This window comes from Trachypithecus francoisi, unplaced genomic scaffold, assembly GCF_009764315.1.
Source record: "Trachypithecus francoisi isolate TF-2019V2 unplaced genomic scaffold, Tfra_2.0 Lachesis_group21, whole genome shotgun sequence".
Classification (NCBI taxonomy): domain Eukaryota; kingdom Metazoa; phylum Chordata; class Mammalia; order Primates; family Cercopithecidae; genus Trachypithecus; species Trachypithecus francoisi.
In genome coordinates this window covers 23,697,218-23,720,385 of record NW_022681467.1, presented here as the reverse complement: position 1 = coordinate 23,720,385, position 23,168 = coordinate 23,697,218, and the positions used below count along the sequence as shown (strand labels likewise).

The 23,168-nt window shown below is 52.3% G+C and overlaps 2 protein-coding genes across 2 annotated transcripts; one reads left to right on the top strand and one right to left on the bottom strand.

Annotated features, from left to right (window-relative positions):
• The first annotated feature begins 857 nt into the window (after positions 1 to 857).
• Positions 858 to 1,775, top strand: OXT (oxytocin/neurophysin I prepropeptide). Its single transcript, XM_033185855.1, has 3 exons — positions 858 to 1,029; positions 1,337 to 1,538; positions 1,623 to 1,775. Exons 1-3 carry the CDS (start codon positions 910 to 912, stop codon positions 1,676 to 1,678), a joined length of 378 nt encoding a protein of 125 aa, XP_033041746.1. The 5' UTR covers positions 858 to 909; the 3' UTR covers positions 1,679 to 1,775.
• Positions 1,776 to 13,918: 12,143 nt separating this feature from the next.
• Positions 13,919 to 17,411, bottom strand: AVP (arginine vasopressin). The gene is made up of 3 exons (XM_033185854.1): positions 15,914 to 17,411; positions 14,338 to 14,539; positions 13,919 to 14,165 (listed from the first exon to the last, which is right to left on the bottom strand). Exons 1-3 carry the CDS (start codon positions 16,031 to 16,033, stop codon positions 13,993 to 13,995), a joined length of 495 nt encoding a protein of 164 aa, XP_033041745.1. The 5' UTR covers positions 16,034 to 17,411; the 3' UTR covers positions 13,919 to 13,992.
• Positions 17,412 to 23,168: the final 5,757 nt, after the last annotated feature.

Below are 23,168 nucleotides of genomic sequence, written 5' to 3'. Positions count from 1 at the left end.
TCTGGGCTCAAACAATCTGCCCACCTCAGACTCCCAAAGTATTGGGATTGCAGGCATTAGTTATGGTGCCCAGCCAAAACACATTTTGGTGGTGTCATAAATGTGCTTCTTTATTAACCTTTAGATAGCAAGATCTGGTGGGCCAATAACTGATAATTTTGAAGATACAATGAATCTAAACAGTATATAGACGCATTTGTGACAGCTGTGATAGGAAGTTATCTGTTATTTCGATTTGTGACAAAGCTACAGGTATTGCTAATTCTGCTGTGGTTTGTTGCCTAATTTATAGTGAAAGGAAAGGTGGAGTATCTGCTACAGATTAGACACAGATGTTATTTCTTCCTATCTAAGTTCCCGGTGCAGGGAAGTGGGTGTTGCTGTGTGGTGAGGGTGAAGAGGTTTTCTGGAAATTTGGGTTTAGGAAGAGGAAATGTTCCTAAAAGAAGGGACAAGGATCCACATACGTGGTGGGCCAAGAGGGTGGGTAGACCCTGCCAGAGCCTCCTCCAACCTGGAGGGGTCCCCGTGTCCACCTTCCCTGCCCCAGACCCCCTCCTCGAGGTACTGGGAGGCTGGATAAAGTCCTCGGCTGGGCTACACCCCACCCCAAATTCTCCCTGTCCCACCCTAGTGGCCCAGGCCACCCCGGCCTGCTCCCTTCCGCAAGGCACCTCACCTTCTGTGCCCAGACCATTAGCTAACACGGTGACCTTGACCCGGGCCCAGCCCCTGCTAATGGAAGAGGCAAGCCCGTACACACTCAGCCTGACCCACGGCGGCCCTCTGTGACCAGTCATACTACCAACCTCTTAAACAGAGCTCCACCGACGCAATGCCCAAGCATAAAAAGGCCAGGCCGGAGAGCCTGCCACCAGTCACCGACCCTGGACCCAGCGCACCCGCACCATGGCCGGCCCCAGCCTCGCCTGCTGTCTCCTCGGCCTTCTGGCGCTGACCTCTGCCTGCTACATCCAGAACTGCCCCCTGGGAGGCAAGAGGGCCGCGCCGGACCTCGACGTGCGCAAGGTAAGTCCCCAGCCCCGGTACGGCGGCGCTCCGGGGCGGGAGGGACCCGCTGCCACAGGGGCGCGCCCCGCTCAGGCCTCGCCTGGGAACCCCAGGAGCTGAGTGGATGTTGACGCTCCGCCCTTGACCGCGCTTGAGGCCCAGACGGCGACCCAGCGCGCCTGCAGCCCCGCTGTCCCGCCTGAACTCCGAGCCCCGGACCCCAGCATCCTCGCCCCGCGCAGCCCGCCCGGCCTCGCAGGGTCCTCCGAGTCCCCACCACCACCCTGGCTCCTGCTCCTCCCGCTCACCCCGCCCGTCCCCGCAGTGCCTCCCCTGCGGCCCCGGGGGCAAAGGCCGTTGCTTCGGGCCCAATATCTGCTGCGCGGAAGAGCTGGGCTGCTTCGTGGGCACGGCCGAGGCGCTGCGCTGCCAGGAGGAAAACTACCTGCCGTCGCCCTGCCAGTCCGGCCAGAAGGCGTGCGGGAGCGGGGGCCGCTGCGCCGTCTTCGGCCTCTGCTGCAGCCCGGGTGAGCAGGGCGAGGCGCGCTGGGGCCAGGGGGAGGCGGGCAGGGACGCGGCCGGGGCTCTCCTGACCCCACCTCTCCCTCCAGACGGCTGCCACGCCGACCCTGCCTGCGATATGGAAGCTACTTTCTCCCAGCACTGAAACCTGATGGCTCCGAGCACCTTCGAAGCGTGCCACTCGCTTCCCGTATAGCCACCCCAGAAATGGTGAAAATAAAATAAAGCAGATTTTTCTCCTCCAACTCGACTCGTGTCTAAGTGCCAGAAATGGGACGGGGAGCGAGCATTGCGTGACTGTAAGATCGCGCCCGTTGGACATGTGGCTTGTTGCACTCAGAGCAGGAATTCAGAGCTGGCCAAGGAAGACGTGTCCTGGCTGCCCGAGGGGACAGAGCGGGTGTTGTTCTGGCTGCCACCATCCTGGAGGGGCTGGAAGAGGGAGGGGCACAAAGGCTCTGAGGACTTGGAAACAGCCCCAGCTTCCTGCTCCCAGCCTGGGCTGAGGCCTACAGCAGGCTGCACTTCAGGGGATCTTTCAAAATCGAAAAAGACGAGGATGAGGGAGCAAATACAGACAAGGGTCTGAGCAGGATGACCACAGGAAGTGGTCAGGGCACACTGAATGGCTTCCTGACCCCTGAAAGGAGGCTTGAGCCATACTTAGAAGTTGAGGGAGCAGAGCGGGCCTGGTGAGAGGGGGTCCTGGGGAGCAGCTGAAGGGCCACCATGTTTCCTAGGAGCTGACCCCAGGAGGCCACTGGCATGCTCAGAAGAGGAGCCCAAGCTGCGGGGACTGGGCTTGAATGCCTGCATGACTCTCCCTGGTGTCCCCAGGGCTGGGTCTGACCTGGCAGCCCTACTCCTGCCTCTGCCATAAAACATGTCAGGGCTGGGGACCCCACAAGTGGACAGGGGATCTTGAGAGTCCAGGGCCACAGAAATGACATGAACAAAGAAAATCTCTTGACCTCTATCTCCTATCAGTGAAGCAAAAGTATCTGAGACAGGTCTCAATCAACTTACCTTTTTTTTTTTTCTTTTTGTGAGAGGGCGTTTCACTCTCGTTGCCCAGGCTGGAGTACAATGGTGCAATCTCGCCTCACTGCAACCTCTGCCTCCCAGGTGCAAGCGATTCTCCTGCCTCAGCCTCCTGAGTGGCTAGGACTACAGGCGCCCACCACCACGTGCTGCTAATTTTTGTGTTTTTAGTAGAGATGGGGTTTCACCACATAGGCCAGGCTGGTCTCAAACTCCTGACTCAGGTGATCCACCTACCTCGGCTTCCCAAAGTGCTGGGTTGATAGGTGTGAGCCACCTTGCCCAGCCAAAGTTTCAATCATTTTAGAAAGCTGATTAAGGGCCAGGCACAGTGGCTCATGTCTGTAATCTTAGCACTTTGGGAGGCCTAGGCAGCTTGATGATCTTAGGTCAGGAGTTCGAGACCAGCCTGGCCAACATGGCGAAACCCCGACTCTACTGAAAATACAAAAATTAGCCAGGGGTGGTGGCAGGCACCTATAATCCCAACTACTTGGGAGGCTGAGGCAGGAAAATCGTTTGAACCTGCGGGGGCAGAGGTTGTAGTGAACTGAGATCCAGACTGGGCAAAAGAGCGAAACTCCATTTAAAAAAAAAAAAAGAAAGCTGATTAAGAACACACCTAACACACCTCAGGAGGTTCCCTGAGGACATGTGTCCAAGGCAGTCAGGGTACAGCCGGATGTTTTTGTTGTTGTTCTGGTTTTTGTTTTGTTTTGTTTTTTTGAGATGAAGTCTTGCTCTCTGGCTCTGTCGCCCAGGCTACAGTGCAATAGCATGGTCTCGGCTTACTGCAAACTCAGTCTCCTGGGTTCAAGCAATTCTCCTGCCTTAGCCTCCTGAGTAGCTGGGATTACAGGTGTGCACCACCACATCCAGCTAATTTTGGTATTTTTAGTAGAGACGGGGTTTCATCATGTTGGTCAGGCTGGTGTCAAACTCCTGACCTCATGATCCACCCGCTTCGGCCTCCTAAAGTGCTGGGATTACAGGCATGAGCCACCGCGCCTGGCCTGGTTTTATACATTTTAGGGAGACATGAGACATTGATTAATACATGCGAGATGAACATTGGTTTGCTCTGGAAAGGCAGGACAACTCGAAGGGGGGTTTTGGGGCTCCCAGGTCTTAGGGAAATAAGAGACAAAAGGTTGCCTTCTTTTGAATCTTTGTTCAGCCTTTCACTGAATACATAATTTACATGTGAGAGTGGGGTAGAGAAGTAGTCACTTATGCCTTAGTCTGGCTCAGTGAATCTGCATTTTTACATAAACAATGCGGCAGAAGGAGAAATCAGGTATGCATTTGTGTCAGGTGAGCAGAGAGATGACTTAAGAGTTCTGGCCTTTGTCCTGCACCTGTGAAGATAAGATATCAATTTACATTGCCAGGGTGAGATGAGGCTCACAAGAAATTTCCCTGTGGGGGCCGGGCGCGGTGGCTCAAGCCTGTAATCCCAGCACTTTGGGAGGCCTAGGCAGCTTGATGATCTTAGGTCAGGAGTTCGAGACCAGCCTGGCCAACATGGCGAAACCCCGACTCTACTGAAAATACAAAAATTAGCCAGGGGTGGTGGCAGGCACCTATAATCCCAACTACTTGGGAGGCTGAGGCAGGAAAATCGTTTGAACCTGCGGGGGCAGAGGTTGTAGTGAACTGAGATCCAGACTGGGCAAAAGAGCGAAACTCCATTTAAAAAAAAAAAAGAAAGCTGATTAAGAACACACCTAACACACCTCAGGAGGTTCCCTGAGGACATGTGTCCAAGGCAGTCAGGGTACAGCCGGATGTTTTTGTTGTTGTTCTGGTTTTTGTTTTGTTTTGTTTTTTTGAGATGAAGTCTTGCTCTCTGGCTCTGTCGCCCAGGCTACAGTGCAATAGCATGGTCTCGGCTTACTGCAAACTCAGTCTCCTGGGTTCAAGCAATTCTCCTGCCTTAGCCTCCTGAGTAGCTGGGATTACAGGTGTGCACCACCACATCCAGCTAATTTTGGTATTTTTAGTAGAGACGGGGTTTCATCATGTTGGTCAGGCTGGTGTCAAACTCCTGACCTCATGATCCACCCGCTTCGGCCTCCTAAAGTGCTGGGATTACAGGCATGAGCCACCGCGCCTGGCCTGGTTTTATACATTTTAGGGAGACATGAGACATTGATTAATACATGCGAGATGAACATTGGTTTGCTCTGGAAAGGCAGGACAACTCGAAGGGGGGTTTTGGGGCTCCCAGGTCTTAGGGAAATAAGAGACAAAAGGTTGCCTTCTTTTGAATCTTTGTTCAGCCTTTCACTGAATACATAATTACATGTGAGAGTGGGGTAGAGAAGTAGTCACTTATGCCTTAGTCTGGCTCAGTGAATCTGCATTTTTACATAACAATGCGGCAGAAGGAGAAATCAGGTATGCATTTGTGTCAGGTGAGCAGAGAGATGACTTAAGAGTTCTGGCCTTTGTCCTGCACCTGTGAAGATAAGATATCAATTTACATTGCCAGGGTGAGATGAGGCTCACAAGAAATTTCCCTGTGGGGGCCGGGCGCGGTGGCTCAAGCCTGTAATCCCAGCACTTTGGGAGGCCGAGACGGGAGGATCACGAGGTCAGGAGATCGAGACCATCCTGGCTAACACGGTGAAACCCGTCTCTACTAAAAAATACAAAAAAATTAGCCGGGCGAGGTGGTGGGCGCCTGTAGTCCCAGCTACTCGGGAGGCTGAGGCAGGAGAATGGCGTGAACCTGGGAGGCGGAGCTTGCAGTGAGCTGAGATCCGGCCACAGCACTCCAGCCTGGGCGGCAGAGCGAGACTCCGTCTCAAAAAAAAAAAAAAAAAAAAAAAGAAATTTCCCTGTGGGTAAATTGTGAAGGAAGTATGTAGCTCTTTGTAGTTTCTTATTTAGGAATAAAATAGGGAGCAGCTTTGCCTGACGCAGTTCCCAGTTTGACTTTTCCCTTTGACTTAGTGATTCTGGGGTCTTGTGATTTGAAATTTATTAATTTTCCTTTCTCACATTTATCCCTGCATCTAGACACTGGGAATCAGATAAAAGCCTAGTCCCCAGAACACGCCACCATCCACCTGCCCATGTCACCGGGCAGTGCACTTCAGAAGGCCCACGCCCACTCTCTCACTCCAAAGAAAACAGGAACAGACTATTCCTGGGGCTTTCCCACACTCAGGAGCAACCAGGGCGGGGCAGGGAGAATGAACCCACAGGTGCAAGACTGAAAACATATAATGAAGAGCACCGTAAGATTTCCTTCACAGGTGGTACAAAACAGGCCAAAAAGATATATGGGCCTCGAGGTTTGGGTGGGCAGTGGCTGGAAACAGTATCAGGGGCTTCCTGGTTGCTGCTCAGATTCTGTTTCTTGGCCTGGGAGCTGGTGAAACAGGTGTGCTCAGTTTATGAAAATGCATGAAACTGTATACATGGGATTGTTTCACTTTTGTTTGTAATTAAACAGTTGGTCCTTTCTGTGAGATGTACACCAGTGGAACCAACCAATCTGGGATTGTATATTTATGAAAAAAATTGTCTACTGAGCATGTCTAGACATTTTTGTCATGTCATCATTGCCTCAACAATACAGTATAACAACAATTGGCATGGCATTTACATAGTATTAGATTTTGTTTGTTTGTTTGAGACGGTCATTCCGTCGTCCATGTTGGAGTGTAATGGTGCAATCTCAGCTCACTGCAATCTCTGCCTCCTAGGCTCAAGCAATTCTCCTGCCTCAGCCTCCCAAGTAGCTGAGATTACAGGTGCCCCCCAACACAACCAGCTAATTTTTTTGTATTTTTAGTAAAGACGGGTTTTCACGGTGTTGGTCAGGCTGGTCTCGAACTCCTGACCAGAGTGGGTGATCCACCCACCTTGGCCTCCCAAAGTGCTAGGATTATAGGCGTGAGCCACCTCACCCAGCTGCAGTGAGGCTTTTGAAAGCCCCAGTGGCCTACGGCACAGTGGAATGGTTTTTGCTGGGGCTGTGAGGGCATGCCCCTCTTCTGACCTCACATCTTGGGGTGAGGAGGAGGGGAAATTTGTCATGCAAGGGAGCAAAAGATTGACTCAAAGTGGAGAACATGGACTTCTTTTCAAACTGTTCAGAACAGTTTGATACACAGAAAGGGGTATTTGAGGAAAGTGGTCAAAATTCTTTGGCCCCTCAGAAACCACCCAGAGAGAGAGGGGAGCATCTGCCCACGGAACACCTGAGGGACCCCCCACCTCCACTCGCATGGGCACGAGCCTATGGATTTGTGCTTTCCAAGCTGCCTGTCCACCTGCCACATTCGCAGGATGTCTGGGCCTCCCACTGGGACCCCACTCCTTCCTCTGAGTGCTTCACATTCCCTCCCACCCCAGTGGCTCTGATACAGAGCAGAGGGGTGTCAGCCCAGCTTTCCCCACCTTGGGAGAGACTTCAGGGTCCCTTCACCCCCTCAGGCACCCACCCACTGGGCCATTCTTTCTCTGGGTTCCAACGCCTGCAGTATTTTCTTTTGCAGCCTTAAAACACAGAGGGCTGGCTGGGTGCAGTGGCTCATGCCTATAATCCCAGCACTTTGGGAGGCTGAGGGGGCTGGATCACATAAGGTCAGGAGTTCAAGACCAGCCTGGTCATCATGGCAAAACCCTGTCTCTACAAAAAAATACAAAAATTAGCCAGGCATGGTGATGTGCACCTGTAGTTGCAGCTATTCAGGAGGATTATTGCTTGAATTGCTTGAACCCAGGAGGCAGAGATTGCAGTAAGCCAAGATCATGCCACTGCATTTCAGTCTGGGCAACAGAAGAAGACCCCATCTCTAAAATAATAATAATAAAGGTAGTATTCTGGCCTCCATAAGCCATGTTCTTTTGTTTTATTTTTCAATTGTTTCAGAATTTGAGGGTTATAGTTAGTTAAGGTAAGGTTAGGCTGTTGTAATAAAAACACTCAAATGGTAAAGAGACATTGTGGGCTTAAGGAAGATAGATGTTTATTTCCCTCTCTTTTCTATCAGTCTAACACAAACATTCCTGATTCTGTTCCACCCTGCCATTTAGGACCCAGTTTTCTTCCATCATATAGTTATGTCATCCCCTAGGCCTTGTCACTGCCTGCATGCTTCAGGCTGGAGGGCTGTGGATGCCACCTGGTGGAAAGGGAAAGAGTGTGGAAGGTAAGAGGTGCACCCACCGTCTTAAGATTTCAAGTGCCGGCCGGGCACAGTGGCTCACACCTGTAATCCCAGCTACTTGGGAGGCTGAGGCAGGAGAATCACTGAAACCCCAGAGGGGGAGGTCGCAGTGAGCCTAGATAGTGCCATTACACTGCAGCCTGGGCGACAAGAGTGAGACTCTGTCTCAAAGGGAAAAAAAAAAGATTTCAAGTGCCACTTTTCCTTTTACTCAGGTTTTATTGACAAAAACATGGTCATGTGGCCTACCTTACTGCAATGGAGGCGGAGAAATATAGCTACGATTTCTTTTCTTTTCTTTTTTTTTTTTTCCGAGATGGAGTCTCGCTCTGTCACCCAGGCTGGAGCGCAGTGGCTCAATCTTGGCTCACCGCAACCTCCACCTCTGGGGTTCAAGTGATTCTGGTGTCTCAGCCTCCCGAATAGCTGGGACTACAGGCACATGACACCACGCCCGGCTAATTTTTTTGTATTTTTAGTAGAGACAGGATTTCACCATGTTGGCCAGGCTATTCTTGAATTCCTGACCTCAGGTGATCCGCCCACCTCGGCCTCCCAAAGTGCTGGGATTACATGTGTGAGCCACCGCTCCCAGCAACAATTTCATTATGATGAAAGAAGTTGTGGTAGATAGCAAAAAAATTGCCCCAATTCTCCACCTCTCCCTGTAACTGCATCCGCAATATGACTTTGTAATTTCTCCCATCAAGAAAAGTCTATTTCTCTACTCCTTGAATCCGTTCTCATCCACCTACATTGAAATGTCTCCATGGTGGTTTGTCATAAAAAATTCGTTGTGGCCAATGGAATATGGCAGAAGTAAGGAATGGCAGATCTAAGCTGAGTCTAGACCCCAAGAAGTCTTGTACACTTTGTTTGTTCTTTTGCTCCTCTGTCTCATCACAAGAACAGGCTCAGGCTAGCTACTCTACTGGAGGATGAGAGACCACGTGGAACAGAGACAGTCTACAGCTGAGCTACCAGCTGCTAACAGATGTATGACTAAGTTCAGTCAAGATCAGCCAAATCCAGCCAGCTCCCCCAGAACCATTCAGACAACCCATGGAGTGATGGGAAATAATAATTTGTGTGTTTAAGCCACCTCATTTTGGGAGCAGTTTGTTACCCAGCATAATTGTGGCAATAGATACATGATATGGAGGGAGAAGAGATTTTGATGAACAGCTATCATTCTCAGCCAGAGTATTAGGTAACTGGATACTCTTTGAACTCCTAGCAATGACAGTGTTTATCTTCTTTTGAGAATTATATGAATTAATTTCCCATTGTTGAGCTATCTTCCATTCATTAAGAAATCCTATTTGCTCATGATGTACTCTTCTATTTAGTCTTCTACAGTTGACTTACTAATATTGATGTTTGAATCTAAGTCACAAATTAGATTGTTATATAACTTTTTTCTGTGCTATAATTTTATATCAGTTAGGACTGAATTTATTATTAGATTGGTGCAACCTAATAGGTTTTTGCCATTACTTTTGCACCCACCTATAGTGAGTAACAGAAAACCCAGCAGATAGCACCTTGAATTAACAGTTTGTTCATGCAACTCGCGGGCTAGTTGCATTTTAGGACTAGTAGTATAACAATTCCACAGTGCCTTCACAACCCAACCCATTCTGCCTTCCTGCTGTGTCAGCCTTAGTATATACCTTTTGTCCTCATGTCACAAAACTATTACTTGTTCTTTGAGCATTTTATCTATGACCCAAGCAAGATGAAAGCAGAAGGGTCAATTACTTCTCTTTACTATTAAGGTAGGACTTTTGCTTCTGTCCACAAAGTAACTGGTAACTGACTAGCCCCTCCACCATAAGCAGTTGCAAAACTGGATAAAATATATATAGCAGGCCAGGCGCAGTGGCTCAAGCCTGTAATCCCAGCACTTTGGGAGGCCGAGACGGGCAGATCACGAGGTCAGGAGATCGAGACCATCCTGGCTAACACAGTGAAATCCCATCTCTACTAAAAATACAAAAACTAGCTGGGCGAGGTGGCGGGCGCCTGTAGTCCCAGCTACTCGGGAGGCTGAGGCAGGAGAAAGGCGTAAACCTGGGAGGCGGAGCTTGCAGTGAGCTGAGATCCGGCCACTGCACTCCAGTCTGGGCGACAGAGCGAGACTCCGCCTCAAAAAAAAAAAAAAATACTATATATATATATATATATATATATATATATAGCAACTATTTCAGGCATGATAGACAGAAGGAAATTCAGTAGGTGAACCCTATGATTACCCCAGGATTCTGCTGGGAACAATGTCCTGACCACGATGCAACAAGATGAAGTCTCAGCAGAGCATGGGTGTCACACTGACTGGGGAGGCATGGAAAGAAGTTGCAAAAATCCTCAGCGAAAAAAAAGAAAGAAATTACTGTCTATGTAGAAAATCCCAAAGAATCTTCAAAAAAGTTATTAGAACTAATAAGTACATTTAGCAAGATCACAGGATATAAAGTTAACATTAATACTTCATAATTCTATATACTAACAATAATTACTTGGAAATTACATTTTAAAATACAGCACTATTTAAAATAGTGTGAAAAATATGAAATCTTTTGGATAGAAATCTTACCTAATATATACAAATTCTATATGGTGAACTATAAAACGCTGATGGAAGAAATAGAAGACCTGAATAACTGGAGAGATATATTTTGTTTATTGATTTGGAAGACTCATCAGGGTAAAGATGTCAGTTCTCCCCAAATTGATTGAAAGATCCAATACAATTCTAATTAAACTCCCAATAGGATTTTTTTGTAGAAATCATTAAGTTGATTCTAAAATTTATACAGCATGACAAAGGAACTAGAACAGTCAAAACAATTTTGAAAAAGAACAAAGTTTGAAAAGCCACACAACCTGATAAAGTTACCATATTCAAAACAGTGTAATATTATAGAAAGGATAGATCTAGGCCGGGTGCAGTGGCTCACACCTGTAATCCCAGCACTTTGGGAGGCCGAGGCAGGCAGATCACTTGAGATCAGGAGTTCGAAACCAGCCTGGACAACATGGCTGTTGAGATCATGCCACTACACTCCAGACTGTGCGACAGTGAGACTCTGTCAAAAAAAAAAAAAATCAGTGGAATAGATTAGAGAGTCCAGAAATAGACTCACATATATATGGCACTATCTCAGCTCACTGCAACCTCTACCTCTTGGATTCAAGCAATTCTCCTGTCTCAGCCTCCTGAGTAGCTGAGACTACAGGTGCACGCCACCATGCCCGGCTAATTTTTGTATTTTTAGTAGAGATGGGGTTTCAAACTCCTGACCTCAGGCCATCTACCCGCCTGGGCCTCCCAAAGTGCTGGAATTACAGGCATGAACCACCACACCTGGCCAAGAAGTTCTTTTTTGTTTGTTTTTGTTTTGAGACGGAGTCTCCCTCTGTCGCCCAGGCTGGAGTGCAGTGGCCGGATCTCAGCTCACTGCAAGCTCCGCCTCCTGGGTTTACGCCATTCTCCTGCCTCAGCCTCCCAAGTAGCTGGGACTACAGGCGCCCGCCATCTCACCCTGCTAGTTTTTTTGTATTTTTTAGTAGAGACGGGGTTTCACCGTGTTAGCCAGGATGGTCTTGATCTCCTGACCTCGAGATCCGCCTGTCTCGGCCTCCCAAAGTGCTGGGATTACAGGCTTGAGCCACCGCGCCCGGCCAAGAAGTTCTTTAACAAGAGACACTGCTGTGTCCTTAATGTAGATGCTGAAAAATAAATAAATAAAAATAAAAACAGGCCGGGCACGGTGGCGCAAGCCTTTAATCCCAGCACTTTGGGAGGCCAAGGCAGGCAGATCACGAGGTCAGGAGATCGAGACCATCCTGGCTAACATGGTGAAACCCCGTCTCTACCAAAAATACAAAAAAATTAGCCAGGTGTGGTGGCGGGCACCTATAGCCCCAGCTACTTGGGAGGCTGAGGCAGGAGGATGGTGTGAACCCGGGAGGCAGAGCTTGCAGTGAACCAAGATCACACCACTGCACTCCAGCCTGGGCAACAGAGCGAGACTTCGTCTCAAAAAAAAAAAAAATAATAATAATAATAATAATAATAATAATAATTTTTAAAAAAGAAAAAGAGACACTGCCAATGTTACCATTTTTATGACATAGCAGATGTGGAGGCTTGAACACTGCTTTGACCCTTGCCGCGGGTTTGCCGCAGCCCGTTTGCCCTGTAGAGAATGAGCACACAGGGGCCAACCTCTCCCTGCTAAATGGCTCTGTAGCTGGGTCAGGGGACTCAAGGAGAGGGAGAAAGAGTGGAAGACTGTTCAGGGATGTGGACATTTGGGCAAATTGTGGGTGGGCAGACCTTCCTCACCCCTTCCCAGAAGTAGTAGCCTGATTGTTTTGAAGACAAGTGGAGGGAAAGGAGTCTCTGAATCTGTATGTATTTGGGAAGAGGAAGTTCCTGGACCTCATTCTGAGACTGTCCCCAAGTCCAGACACTAGTACTTTGGATTGGATTCAGTGCAGCCAAGCCACCTGCCTCTTCCCACTTCCCAGTTGGAAGAGTTAATAAATTCCTATTAGGTTTGGTCCTGCTCTAGCCCCAACCAGATGGGGGCTGGCCCTGAGTGTACCACATGAAACAGGAGCAGGAGGTCGCGGCAGTGACCCAAGCCTGCATAGTCCCTGCCCCTGCTGGCTAGACCCAGTCATGCCAGGCACTGCCTGGCAGAGGAACCCAGAACCAGGTCAGGGGTGAGAGCCAAAGGGAGCACTGGGAGTGTAGAAGAGAGCCTGACCTTGGCATGTGCCTGGACTCTGCCCAGGGCTGCTGAGGCTGGGCTGCTTGAGTCACCAGGCTTGGCCCTAAGCCTGGGCGTTGGGGTCATGGCCCAGGCGGACTTCCCTCCTCCTGCACTCCCTCCTGGCCTCAGAGTTTGCAGAGGATCCCAAAGGAGATGCAGCCTCTTGTGGCTCCAAAACCTGGAGAAAGGAAGCCCAAAGAGAGGATGCAGAGAAGAGAGGAGGCCAAGAGAGAGAAGGATGGGAGGTGTCGGAGGGGGTGAGGGGACAGAAGGGGGGTGTGGAGGGGCCAAGGAGAGAGGCAAGAAGGGGCCCGGGAGCTGGCAGAACGGGGAGGTGAGAGCAGGGTGAGAGACAAAGGAGAGAAAGGGCAGATGGGACCAGAAAGTCCTCCGGTTCAAGAAGGGAGCGAGAGAACCCAAGAGATTTAGAGGAAGATGCCGGGAGCTGCTGGACGTCTTTTTGCCAAAGGGGCTCATGTCAAAGGGCAGAAGGTCTTCATGTCCGGGAGCTAATGTGAGTGCGATCCTGCGTGCGTGAGCCTGTGTGTACATGCTCCTGCCCATCCTCCTGTCGGCTGTATCTGTGTTTCTTTGGGTGTGTCTGTGGCTCTGAATGTGGGGCTCAGGGTCTCTATGGTTGTGGTCAAGCGTCACGGACATGTTCCCAGCAGTTATTTTCTTGTCTGTGTTTCTGTCCAAGTGAGCTTGAGGTTGTGTGGGACTGTATCTGTTAGGGGTCCCCCACTCTAGCTGAGGGGCCCTAATGGTGGGTGCACTGGACGGACAGCAGGTGGCGCTGTCTCCGCTGGGTCTGGGGTGATATTCCCGCCGCCACCACACACGAGCACTGCCTTGGGTGAAACAGACATTGCACTGGGAATCCCGGGACCTGGGTGGGTCCCTGAGTGGTTTGTCTCCTGGGATGAAAATGGGGACAGAATGGTCACCCCTTGGCCTGTCTCCTCTGCCTCCCTCACTCTTCTCTCCGTCACTGTCAATGTCTCTGCATCTCTCTCCATCATTCTGCTATCTCTGTCTCTGGGTCTCTTGCTGTCTTGTCCTCCAGGCCTTTCCCCTCTCTGCCTTCACTTATTTCTCTCTGCTGGAGGATACCCAACCGACCCCCTCCAAGGCCACTCTCGGCCTCTGGTCTCCCCCTCCACTGCCTCCCAATCCGCCCTGTCCCTCGGTCTAGCGACACCTCTGCGGGTCCCAGATCGCTTCCTCTACGGGACCTGTTGCTTCTCTGGGGTGGATCTGTCCACGACCTCAGGTCCGGGGACTGGCCGGGCGGCATGGTGGCGGGGATCCCCGCTCCCACCTCTCTCCCCTTCCCTCTTCCCGCCAGAGACTGAGACAGACGCGAGGCCGTGCATTTTCAGAGGTTTATTGTCCGTGCTGTAGGGGCGCGCGCAGACAGCGCGCCGGTAGGGCGGGCTGGGGGCTCAGTAGACGCCGGGCTGGGCGGGCTCGAAGGGCTCGGGCGCCCCGGCCAGCTGCACCAGCCGCAATAGCAAGGCCCCGGCCGGCCCGTCTAGCTGCGTGGCGTTGCTCCGGTCGCTGGCGCGGGCGCGGCGGTGAAAGCCCTCGCGGCAGTCGGGCTCCGTCGTGCAGCTCTCTGCGGGAAGGACCTGTGAGCGCGGGCGCCCTGGGGTGGGCGCAGCTCGGGATGCGGGGACCCACGCCCTCCCTGCAGTGCCTGACTCCGCCCCCACCCCGCCGCAGGTCCACGTTCCCCCACCCAAGCGGTCTGCGCCCGCCCCAGCCCCAGGCCCGCCCCGGCCGCTCACCGTCGTTGCAACAGATGCCGAAGGCGGCGCAGCGGCCCCCGCTCCCGCACGCCTTCTGGCCGGACTGGCAGGGCGACGGCAGGTAGTTCTCCTCCTGGCAGCGCAGCGCCTCGGCTGTGCCCACAAAGCAGCCCAGCTCGTCCGCGCAGCAGATGCTCGGCCCGAAGCAGCGGCCTTTGCCCCCGGGGCCACAGGGGAGGCACTGCGGAGACGGACGGGCAGGGTGAGCGGGAGGATGAGGAGCCGGGAGTTGGGGGGTTGGAGGGGAACCCCGCAAGGCGGGGATGCTGGGGTCCGGGTCTCAGAGTGCGGGCGGGACACTGGGGCTGCAGCTTGCAGGCGCACTCGGGCGCCGTCTGGGCCTCGACCGCAGTCCCGGGCGAGGCGTCCAAATCCGCTCAGCACCTTGGTTTCTTGAATGACTTCTCAGTGATAGCCCTCAGCGTCCTCCCCCTCGGCTAGGGACCGGTCTCCGGTGGACTACAGCATGGGGAGCCCTTCCTCGAGCCTCGGGGCCATCGCTGGTGGGCGCCACTCTTGCAGCTGTCCCACCTTCCCCCACTCCAGACCCTTCCTCCTTCCTCCTCACGCTGCTGCCGCTTGAGCCAGGGCCCACCCGCTTCCCCACACCATGCAGAGAGGCCCTGCCCATTGAGAACCCCGCCCCTTCCTCCCATTTCCTGTCTCCTGTCTTGCCTTGCCCCTGCCTCCTGCCAAGCTTGACGTCCTCAGCTGGGGCCCTGACCCCCTGCTCAGTCGCCTGTGGGTGGCAGGGGCCTGAGCTCTAGAGGAGGGCACGGACACCCAGGTGTCTCAGGACCCCAAAGGAGCCTAGCAGGAGGAAGGGAGGCTGCGGAGGTTGCCCACTCGGCCACTCTAATTTGCTCAACAGTCGGTTCTCTGGCGCAATGGATAGCGCATTAGACTTCTAGCTAAGCTTGGTGTGGTCTAATTTGCTCAACGGCTCATCATTGAGCCTGCACAGAATTGCATGCACATCGTGATTGGATTTCCTTCAGCTCTGCTGGAAATGGAGGAAACGTCCAGCACTAGAGAATTAGGCCAGGTTCCCAGCAGAACTTCCCCACAGGATGCCCCACTCAAGTGCACTCAGACCAGAGGCCATCTTCTGTGTGGGGGCCTGGGCGCCTGTGGCTGGGAGGCTGGGGCTGGATGAGGAAAGCCTCCAATGCCAGGTAGAACGGAGCCTCTGCTGCCCCAGCCAGTCCAGATGCAAGAACACCATGGGCACAGGGGAGGCCATGATGCCCCTTTCTCCCTGATCCAGCCCCATGCCCAGTCACTGGGGAAGCATCCCTCACTCCCCTGCATCCCTATCTGGATGGCGACAGTGACCAGGAGCCCCTTCAGCCTCTCCCAGCCTCCTCCAAAGCCTGGTTTCCTCTGGCCCACCCCATTGGCTCCTCTGCCCAGCCATGCCATGCCTCTCTCTTCCTCCCCCACACTTCCCCTAAAGGCTACCACCACCCATGACTTCCCTCTTTCCTAGCCCCTGACCCAGGGTGTCAGCACTGCCCGCTGTGGCAGCCCTGAGATGGCCCGCGGTGGGAAGTACCTGTCTCAGCTCCAGGTCGGACATGGCCCTCTTGCCGCCCCTCGGGCAGTTCTGGAAGTAGCATGCGGAGGAGAAGGCCAGTAGGCCGAGGAAGCAGGCAGGCAGCATGGTGTCGGGCATCCTGGTGCACACAGGTGGAACCCGTATGCAGCGCTGCTTGGTGGCTCTGTGCTGCTGCCTCTGCTGGCTGCCTATTTATGTCCGCAGGTGTTCCCTTGGAGGCGAGATGCGGCCGCCGCCCCCTCCCCAGTGGCTCCCCAGGAGCCCACGGTGGCCAGGTCCCCAGCCGTCAGCAGTGATTCAGGCATCTGGGGACACACGTGGGCCTGTTTGTGCAGGGGATCATGGGGGAGGGGTGCGGGCCGCCAGGCTGTCATGGGCCGCGGAATGACAGCAATTGCCTCTACTGTGACTGCAATGCTCTGGATTCAGGGAGAGGAACAGACTGGGGGTCACCTGGAGACCGTCTCTGAGCTTTCTGGTTACCCAGAAAGGGCTTAGGGTCCAAGAAGAGGGTAAGAGGAACCGAGGGGCTGGGTGTTAGGGGCAGGGACAGACCCTGGCCTAGGAGCTGTGGGGCAGGGGACAGCCAGGTGTGTGGGGAGGGTTAGCCCTGTGACAACAAGATAAGGGACCAAGAACAGCACAAGCCCAGAGTGGCGAGGACAGGGGCTTTGTACTGGCTGCACCAGAAACAGGAATCCCTGCCTTGTGAACAAGGCAGCTGCGGTCGGTTGTGGAGTCAAAGGACACAGAATGAGAAGGACTTGTTCTCACGGGGTAGAGGGGTGGCAGACTGCTGGGGAAAGTGCAAGACATGACACCCCTGCACCCCCATAGAGCAGGGAATGGGGACTTAGGCCCTGAAACGGGGCCTTAGGGACACATTTGGCACATGACCTATCACCCCCTCCCAGGTAGAAACATGAGTCGGGGAGCTGCTATGGGGAACAAGAACTCCACGCCAAGTAAGGTTCAAAGGTGGGAAGAGCCCCAGGGAACCTGACAACTGTTTGTCCCAATTCCTACGCCCGCCAGGACCTTAGTATGTGGGGATCAGGGCAGGTACCATCTCAGACCTGGGGTGGGAGTGGGGCCGGGGGTTCTGGGCCTGGGGGAAGGTGCAGGAGGAGCCATAGCTAAACGGACCCAGCCTGAGAAAGCCACTTTTTGTCCCTAGTCCCAAGGTGGCAGGTCTAAAGAGGACATGGCCTCTCTCCCTGGGCCACCAGAGTGCCCCGCTGGTCTGGGGCTCAGGCCGGACACCCCCTGCCTCCCAAGCTGTGTGCAGCCCCCAGCTCTTGCAGTTGCCACAGGCTCTTGGCCTTCTCTCCAGAGTGCAGCCGGATGCTGTGAGGAAGCTCCAGAGGACACAGCAGCCCCGTCTCCACCAAGGGCAGGGAGGAGGCCAGCATCCCAGGAGGGGCCGCCTGTACTCAGGCCATGACGTCGGCCTTTTCAGGAATGACCCCTCAGGGACTGCAAGGACCCTTTGAGAGGCAACACTGGCTCCCGGTAGCCTGGCTCAGGGTCTGGCCTCTGTTGCTTGAAACTTCATGGCTTGGGCAGCTCACTGAACTTGTCTGTGCCTTACTTTCTGCCGGTGTGAAGTAAGGAAAATCATGGTACCCACCTCCTAGGGTCATTGTGAGGACTGAAATAAATAATTTATTATACAAAAGCTTTAGAGCCAGGCATGGCAGCTCATGCCTGTAATCCCAGCTACTTGAGAGACTCAGACAGGAGGTCGAGACCAGTCTTGGCAACACATAGCAAGACCGCATCTCTAATTTATTTATTTTTTTTGAGACAGAGTCTTACTCTGTCAACCCAGGCTGGAGTGCAGTGGCGCAACCTCGGCTCAGTGCAACCTTCACCTCCCGTGTTCAAGCAATTCTGTCTTCGCCTCCCAAGTAGCTGGGATTACAGGCATGTGTCACCACACCAGGTTAATTTTTGTATTTTTGGTAGAAATGGGGTTTCAACATATTGGCCAGTCTGATCTCAAACTCCTGGCTTCAAGTGATCCACCGGCCTTGGTCTCCTAAAGTGCTGGGATTACAGGCATGAGCCACTGTGCTTGGCCCCATCTCTAATTTTAAATAAATAAATAAATAATTTTTTTTTCCGGAGTCACGTTCTGTCGCCCAGACTGGAGTGCAGTGGCGTGATCTCAGCTCACTGCAACCTCCGACTCCTGGGTTAAAGCGATTCTCTTGCCTCGGCCTCCCGAGTAGCTGGGATTACAGGCACCCACCACCACGCCTGGCTACTTTTTTTTGTATTTTTAGTAAAGATGGGGTTTTGCCATGTTGGCCAGGCTGGTCTCAAACCAAACCTTGTGATCCTCCTGCCTTGGCCTCCCAAAGTGCTGGGATTACAGGTGTGAGCCACCACGCCTGGCCTATAAATACATTTTAAATTAAAAAATAAAAATAGCTTTAAGGCTGGGCACGGTGGCTCACGCCTGTAATCCCAGCACTTTGAGAGGCAAAGGCAGAAGGATCACTTGAGCCCAGGAGTTCGAGAGACCAGACTGGGCAACATAGAGAGACGTCATCACTACAGATAATTTAAAAATTGGCCAGGTGTGGTGGCACATGCCTGTGGTCCCAGCTACTTGGGAGGCTGAGGTGGGAGAATCGCTTGAGCCCAGGCTGCAGTGAGCCATGCCTGAGCCATGCACTCCAGCTTGGGTGAGAGTGAGACCCTGTTTCAAAATAAAAGGTAGCTTTAGAAAAGTGCCTGCACCTGGCCGGGCACGGTGGCTCATGCCTGTAGTCCTAGCACTTTGGGAGGCCGAGGCGGGCTGATCACGAGGTCAGGAGATCAAGACCATCCTGGCTAACACAGTGAAACCCTGTCTCTACCAAAAATACCAAAAAAAAAAAAAAAAAAAAATTAGTCGGGCATGGTGGCAGGCGCCTGTAGTCCCAACTACTCGGGAGGCTGAGGCAGGAGAATGGCGTGGACCCAGGAGGCGGAGCTTGCAGTGAGCTGAGATCACGCCACTGCACTCCAGCCTGGGTGACAGAGCGAGACTCCATCAAGAAAGAAAGGGAAGGGAAGGGGAGGGGAGGGGAGGGGAGGGGAGGGGAGGGGAAGGGAAGGGAAGGAAGGGAGGGAAAGAGAAAAGTGCCGCACCATTGTAAAGTTGATGAACAGCAGTATTGCATTATTAATGCCGTTATTCTTTTTTGTTTGTTTGTTTTGTTTTGTTTTTTGAGGTGGAGTTTTGCTTTTATCACCCAGGCTGGAGTGCAGTGATGTGATCTTGGCTCACTGCAACCTCTGCCTCCTGGGTTCAAGCGATTCTCCTGCCTCAGCCTCCTGAGAAGCTGGGATTACAGGCACCCATCTCCACGCCTAGCTAATTTTTGTATTTTTAATAGAGACAGGGTTTCACCATGTTGGCCAGGCTGGTCTCAAACTTCTGGCCTCAGGTGATCCACCCTAATCAGCCTCCCAAAGTGCTGGGATTGCAGGTGTAAACCACCATGCCTGGCCACTGCCATTATTCTTGTTAAGAGCTCAGAGATATTTCCAGAGAGAGCAGCTTCCTGGATTAGTCTAGGAGGGACATTTTCATTCTACTCATGGCCTGGAAACAAGCTTGATCTGAGGCCCTTGCCCCGTTGAGGCTCCGTGGGTTGTGAGGCTAGCTGAGGAGGAGGGAGGCTGGAGGCCTGGCTAAGGTGCCTTGGCCCAGCACCTTACCTCTTCTTCACTGCAGGAGGTTGAGTCAACAACTGAAAACGGATGAGGCCAGACTGACTGAAGGGCCCAAGCCATGGGACAGGCGAGGACCTCTGTGCTGACCAGATCTGTCTACCAGGATCTTCATTCTAAGACTGGCCTCCCACACCAAGGCCCCTTTCTCCCTGGACCTACCTTCTCGAAACCTCCACTGACTGGGAAATGTCTCTATACTGTGCTGACTGGCAGCATTTCCAACACATCACTCCATATGTCACATGGACCCCCAGACACCGCACACCCGTCTACATGTCCCTTACAGGTTTCCTTTCCCAACCTACTTTTTACATCTTCTCGGTCCTTTCATCTCCTACATCTCAGCTCATGATCCTGATTCATTTATCCTTTCAAAAGAAAGGAGTCAGTTCCTTCACCAGTTCCTCCCCGCTCCCCTGACATATACCCTTCATCCACCATTTTCTAGATATGATGATGTCATGACAGATGAGTATTACAAGTTAGATTGCAATTATGCCCTCTGAGCTAAGCCATGTAGTATATTATGATGATCTTTCATCTGTGAACAACTTTTTGTATTCCTTGGAGTTAGTGATCATCTTGGTTTTTCACTTGTGGTCCACCTGCCCTTTTTGTTTTTGTTTTTGTTTTTAGAGATGGGGTCTCACTCCACCTGCCATTTATCCAGAAATCAACATTTATTCTTCAACTCCCTCCACCTGGGCTTCTGCCCAAACCAGCCCATTAAAACTCCTGTTGTCAAGGTCTTAAACTACCTCCATAGTGAAAAATGTCGTGGTCATGTCTATGTCCTTATTTTACACGATCTCCTAGCAGCATTTGACATGGGAGAACACTTATCCTTTTCTTTTTTTTCTTCCCCAGAGATGGAGTCTTGCTCTGTTGCCCAGGCTGGAGTGCAGTGGCATGATCTCCGCTCACTGCAAGCTCCGCCTCCCAGGTTCATGCCATTCTCCTGGCTCAGCCTCCCAAGTAGCTGGGACTACAGGCGCCTGCCGCCACGCCCGGCTAATTTTTTGCATTTTTAGTAGAGACGGGGTTTCACTGTGTTAGCCAGGATGGTCTCGATCTCCTGACCTCGTGATCTGCCCGCCTCGGCCTCCGAAAGTGCTGGGATTACAGGCTTGAGCCACCACGCCCGGCCACGCTTATCCTTTTCTGAAACACATTTTGTTTGCTTCCAGTGATGCTACACTCTCTTGGTTTTCCTTCTGTTCCACTGGATGTTCTCTCTCAGCCTCCTTTTCTGGCTCCTCCTCTGTGACCTTGACTTCTAAATGTTGGAGCATCCCAGGAATCAGTCCTGTGTCCCTTCTCTTCTCTTCCTGGGTGATCCCACAATTTTATGTACTTACTACAAGCTAATAATTCACAAATTGATATTTCCATCCTGGGCCTCTCCCCAAAGCACCAGACTTATAGTTACAACTGCCCGGTGACACCTCCCCTTGGATATCCAATAGACTTCTCCAACTTAACGAGGTCAACACGCAACTCCAGATTCTCAGCTGTTTCCCTGCTCTCTTCCAGGGTTCCCACCTCTGAGATCGCACCACCATCTAACCAGCTGCTCTTCCCAGAACCTGAGACTCACCCTGGGCCTTCTCTTTCCCTCACTCTTGCTTAGTTCTACCTCTAAAATCAATCTCAACTCGAACTGCTGCTTTGGGATCTGAGATCCTGCTGTTTCCGTGTCCTGGAAGATTCCTCTACCCGCACCCTCCCCAGGATTCATTTGATTGGCTTAAATGGCATCTCTTAAGAGGAGGCTCGGCCGGGTGCGGCCGGGCGCGGTGGCTCAAGCCTGTAATCCCAGCACTTTGGGAGGCCGAGACGGGCGGATCACGAGGTCAGAAGATCGAGACCATCCTGGCTAATACGCTGAAACCCCGTCTCTACTAAAAATACAAAAACTAGCCGGGCGAGGTGGCTGGCGCCTGTAGTCCCAGCTACTCGGGAGGCTGAGGCAGGAGAATGGCGTAAACCCAGGAGGCAGAGCTTGCAGTGAGCTGAGATCTGGCCACTGCACTCCAGTCCGGGCGACAGAGCGAGACTCCGTCTCAAAAAAAAAAAAAAAAAAATCATGGAAAGAAGGAAGGGAAGCTCTGAGTACCAGCTTCAGCTCTCCGGTGAGTTCTGTGTGACCCAGGGCAAGTCACACCTGTTCCCAAGGTTCTTTACTTGAAGTACTAACCCCACTTCCTGTCCCACTGAGGTCTTAAGGGAATCAGATGAGGGTGCTATAAAGGGTTAAGATTTCTGCAATCCTTACGTAATAAAACGTTGCAAGCTTCCAGATTAAACCCCAAATGTCAGAATGTTCTATAAAGTACTTCCTTACCATTAGACCACCTTTTCTGAGAAGAAGTAACAGTTAACTAATCTTAGCAGAGCATGTGCCCCGCCCACACCTTCTGTTTCTTATTCCCCTGCTGTATGTACCATAGAACATCTCTACTACTGCCAGAGAGGGCATGGCCTCATTTTCTTTCTATCTTTTTTCCTTTTTAAATTTTTTTTGTAGAGATAAGGGTCTCACTGTGTTGCCCAGACTAGTCTCAAACTCCTGGTCCCAAGTAATCCTCCCACCTTGGCCTCCCAAAGTGCTGGGATTACAGGCATGAGCCACTGTGCCCAGCCATTGACTTCATGTTCTTTTTTTTTTTTTTTTTTTGAGACAGGGTCTTGCTCTGTCACCCAGGCTGGAGTGCAGTGGTGCGATCATGGCTCACTGCAACCTCTACCTCCTGGGCTTAAGTGATCCTCCCACCTCAGTCTCCCGAGTAGCTGGGACCACAGCACCATGCCCAGCTAATTTTTGTTTTTGTGGAGACAAGATTTCACCACTTTCCCTAGACTGGTCTCAAACTCCTGAACCCAAGTGATGTGCCCACCTTGACCTCCCAAAGTGCCGGGATTACAGGCATGAGCCACCGTGCCTAGCTGGCCTCATTTTCTTTTTTTTTTTTTTTGAGACGGAGTCTCGCTCTGTCGCCCGGGCTGGAGTGCAGTAGCCGGATCTCAGCTCACTGCAAGCTCCGCCTCCCGGGTTTACGCCATTCTCCTGCCTCAGCCTCCGCAGTAGCTGGGACTACAGGCGCCCGCCACCTCGCCCGGCTAGATTTTTGTATTTTTTTAGTAGAGACGGGGTTTCACCGTGTTCGCCAGGATGGTCTCGATCTCCTGACCTCGTGATCCGCCCATCTCGGCCTCCCAAAGTGCTGGGATTACAGACTTGAGCCACCGCGCCCGGCCACTGGCCTCATTTTCAAACGAACACTGCTGGTAGCAGTAAATCCAGCTTTCTCTCTTTTCACCTGTTGGCTCACTGCACCGTCTGCCTCCCAGGTTCAAGTGATTCTCGTGCCTCAGCCTCCCTAGTAGCTGGGATTACAGGTGCTCACCACCATACCTGGCTGATTTTTGTGTTTTTAGTAGAAATGGGGTTTTACCATGTTGGTCAGGCTGGTCTCGAACTCCTGGCCTCAAGTGATCCGCCTACCTCCGCCTCCCAAAGTGC